This window comes from Emiliania huxleyi (genome assembly GCF_000372725.1).
Source record: "Emiliania huxleyi CCMP1516 unplaced genomic scaffold EMIHUscaffold_293, whole genome shotgun sequence".
Classification (NCBI taxonomy): Eukaryota; Haptophyta; order Isochrysidales; family Noelaerhabdaceae; genus Emiliania; species Emiliania huxleyi.
The window spans coordinates 119,352-121,669 of record NW_005199828.1 but is presented as its reverse complement, the minus strand read 5'-3'; the positions used below and the strand labels follow the sequence as shown (position 1 = coordinate 121,669).

Here is a 2,318-nt window from a genome sequence, read left to right as displayed (position 1 = left end):
CGACTTCTTGCTCGTCGACGAGGCGTCGCAGATGCTGCTGACGCATCTGAGCATGTCGCTCCCCCTCCTGCAGGACCTCCGCCCGCCTGTGCCCGGCCGCCCTCCCGGCCGGCTCATGGTTGTCGGCGACACAAAGCAGATGGGCCCACTCCTGGCCGAGCAGTACCCCGAGGCTGCGGACGGGCTGCCGCCCGTGCACGCCTCGGTGCTCCGGTGGCTGGCGGGGCGCGCGCTCGCGCCGCTGCGCCGCGGCGACCGCGTGGCGCGGCGCGGCGGCGAGTTCTTCATCCTCGGCCCCGCCGCCGCGGAGGGCACCTACGCGGCGGCGCCCGTCGGCGGCGGAGGGCCGGTCGAGCTGGCCCGCGCCGAGCTGCAGCGGGGCCTGGTGAGCTCGCTGCAGGAGAACCACCGCATGTGCGACCAGCTGGCACGCCTTGCGCGCGAGGTGCTCGGGTACGCCGAGTACACCGAGTGCCACCGCCGCGGCTGCCCGTGCAGCAAGCGGTGGCGCGCCGATGGCGTTGCGGGAGGAGTGCCGCCGCTGCGGCTGCGGCTCGACTGCGGCCACTCCGCCGGGTGTGCTGCGGGCGTCCTCCGGACCGCACACGCTTTTGTCATGGTGGAGCTGCGCGCGCCGGCGGGCGGCGGGCCGTCCGCCGCCGCGGGCGAGCCGCCCGCGGACGAGGCGGAGGCGGCGCGTTCGGCGGAGGCGGCGCTGGTGGCGGAGATCGTCTGGCAGTACCTGCGAGGCGCGCGGCCGACCTGGGGTCGCGCGGCCGCTGACGGCCGGCTCGACGAGAGCGTGTTTGTCGTGACGCCGCACCACGTGCAGCGCGTGGCCGTCTTGCGTGCGATCGAGGAGAGGCAGATCCCGTTGCAGCACGTTGAGGTCGCGACGGTCGAGAAGGTGCACGAGGAGGTGTGAACAGCGTCTCTTCACACCCCACTGCTGTGAACAGGTCGCGACGGTCGAGAAGATGCACGAGGAGGTGTGAACAGCGTCTCTTCACACCCCACTGCTGTGAACAGGTCGCGACGGTCGAGAAGATGCACGAGGAGGTGTGAACAGCGTCTCTTCACACCCCACTGCTGTGAACAGGTCGCGACGGTCGAGAAGATGCAGGGCCAGGAGCGCGACCTCGTGGTGGCGTGCTACGCGGGTCTGGATATGCGCAGAGAGAGGGGGGGTATAGACCCATGTGCATTCCAGCGTCCGGCGGACTCCGCGGAATCCAGTGTATTCGTTGCCCCGTGTCCTCCCGCACGCTGCCCTCCGCCGCCGTCGCCAACGCCGCCCAGCCCACCGCCGCCCTCGCCGCCCCCGCCCTCGCCGCCTCCACCATCTCCGCCGCCACCCTCGCCGCCACCGCCGTCCCCACCGCCACCCTCTCCGCCGCCACCCTCGCCGCCGCCCCCGCCGCCGCCCCCACCCTCAACGGCACAACACCGCCGCGCGCGGATTTCTTTTTTCTGTACCTTGTTAGGCCTCGACCTCGACGAACGTAACGAGCTCGGCTTCGCCTACTCGCGCGAGCGGCTCAACGTGGCCGTCTCGCGCGCGAAGAAGAAGTGCGTGCTGCTCTGCTCGCCGGCGGTGCTGCACCCGCCGATGGCCGTCATCGAGACGGCGGGCCAGACGCAGCAGGGCCGAGGGGGAGGAACCTTCTAGGAACCTTCTTGGAACCTTCTAGGCGGAGACGATGGCAGGACTCGCCCTCCTCCGGCGCACCTCCCCATCTCTCCCCATCTCTCCCTAGGCGGAGATGAGGGCAGGGCTCGAGCTCCTCCGGCGCATCTCCGAGGCGTGCGGCGACGGCAGCTGCGACTACGCGACCACCGTGGTGCACACGGCTGAGGCGGTCGAGGGCATGGACGTGGGCTTGCCTCCTCGGCAGGGCGATCCCGCCGGCCAAGCCAGCGTGGCCTCGCTCTCGCCGCGGAGCCGCGACCAGAGCGTCAGCCAGAGCGGGAGCCGGCAGGCGAGCCAGGCGAGATACAGCCGAGACGCAGCCGAGATGAGGCTTCACGGCGGCCCATCTCGGCCCATCTCGGCTCATCTCGGCTCATCTCGGCTATTAGGCGAGCCAGGCCGCCCAGCAGGGCGGGCAGAGCTGCGGCGCGGGGTCGCAGGTCGCCATCGACGACGACGAGACGGAGGACGAGGGCGAGGGCGAGGGCGCCCCGCCCCCGCTCGTGGTGCCTGTCCTGCCTCTGGGCGAGGCGACACCGACCGACGAGGACGAGGAGCTGGCTCGACACTCCCTCGCCCACGCGCCGACGGCGGGGCAGCGCGCGGCGTCGGCGGAGCTGCGTGAGAC

The 2,318-nt window shown here is 72.0% G+C and overlaps 1 protein-coding gene across 1 annotated transcript in view; it reads left to right on the top strand.

Moving 5' to 3' along the window:
- EMIHUDRAFT_458027 (hypothetical protein) overlaps positions 1-2,318 on the top strand; it is a 2,820-nt gene continuing 502 nt past the window's right edge. The window contains exons 1-7 of the mRNA XM_005775801.1: positions 1-205; positions 311-619; positions 710-919; positions 1,100-1,160; positions 1,485-1,594; positions 1,758-1,955; positions 2,101-2,318. The exon at positions 2,101-2,318 is cut by the window's right edge and continues 502 nt beyond it. Of these exons, the coding sequence (XP_005775858.1) occupies positions 32-205; positions 311-619; positions 710-919; positions 1,100-1,160; positions 1,485-1,594; positions 1,758-1,955; positions 2,101-2,318 (1,280 nt within the window). The 5' untranslated portion in view covers positions 1-31. The remainder of the gene's footprint in view (positions 206-310; positions 620-709; positions 920-1,099; positions 1,161-1,484; positions 1,595-1,757; positions 1,956-2,100) is intronic.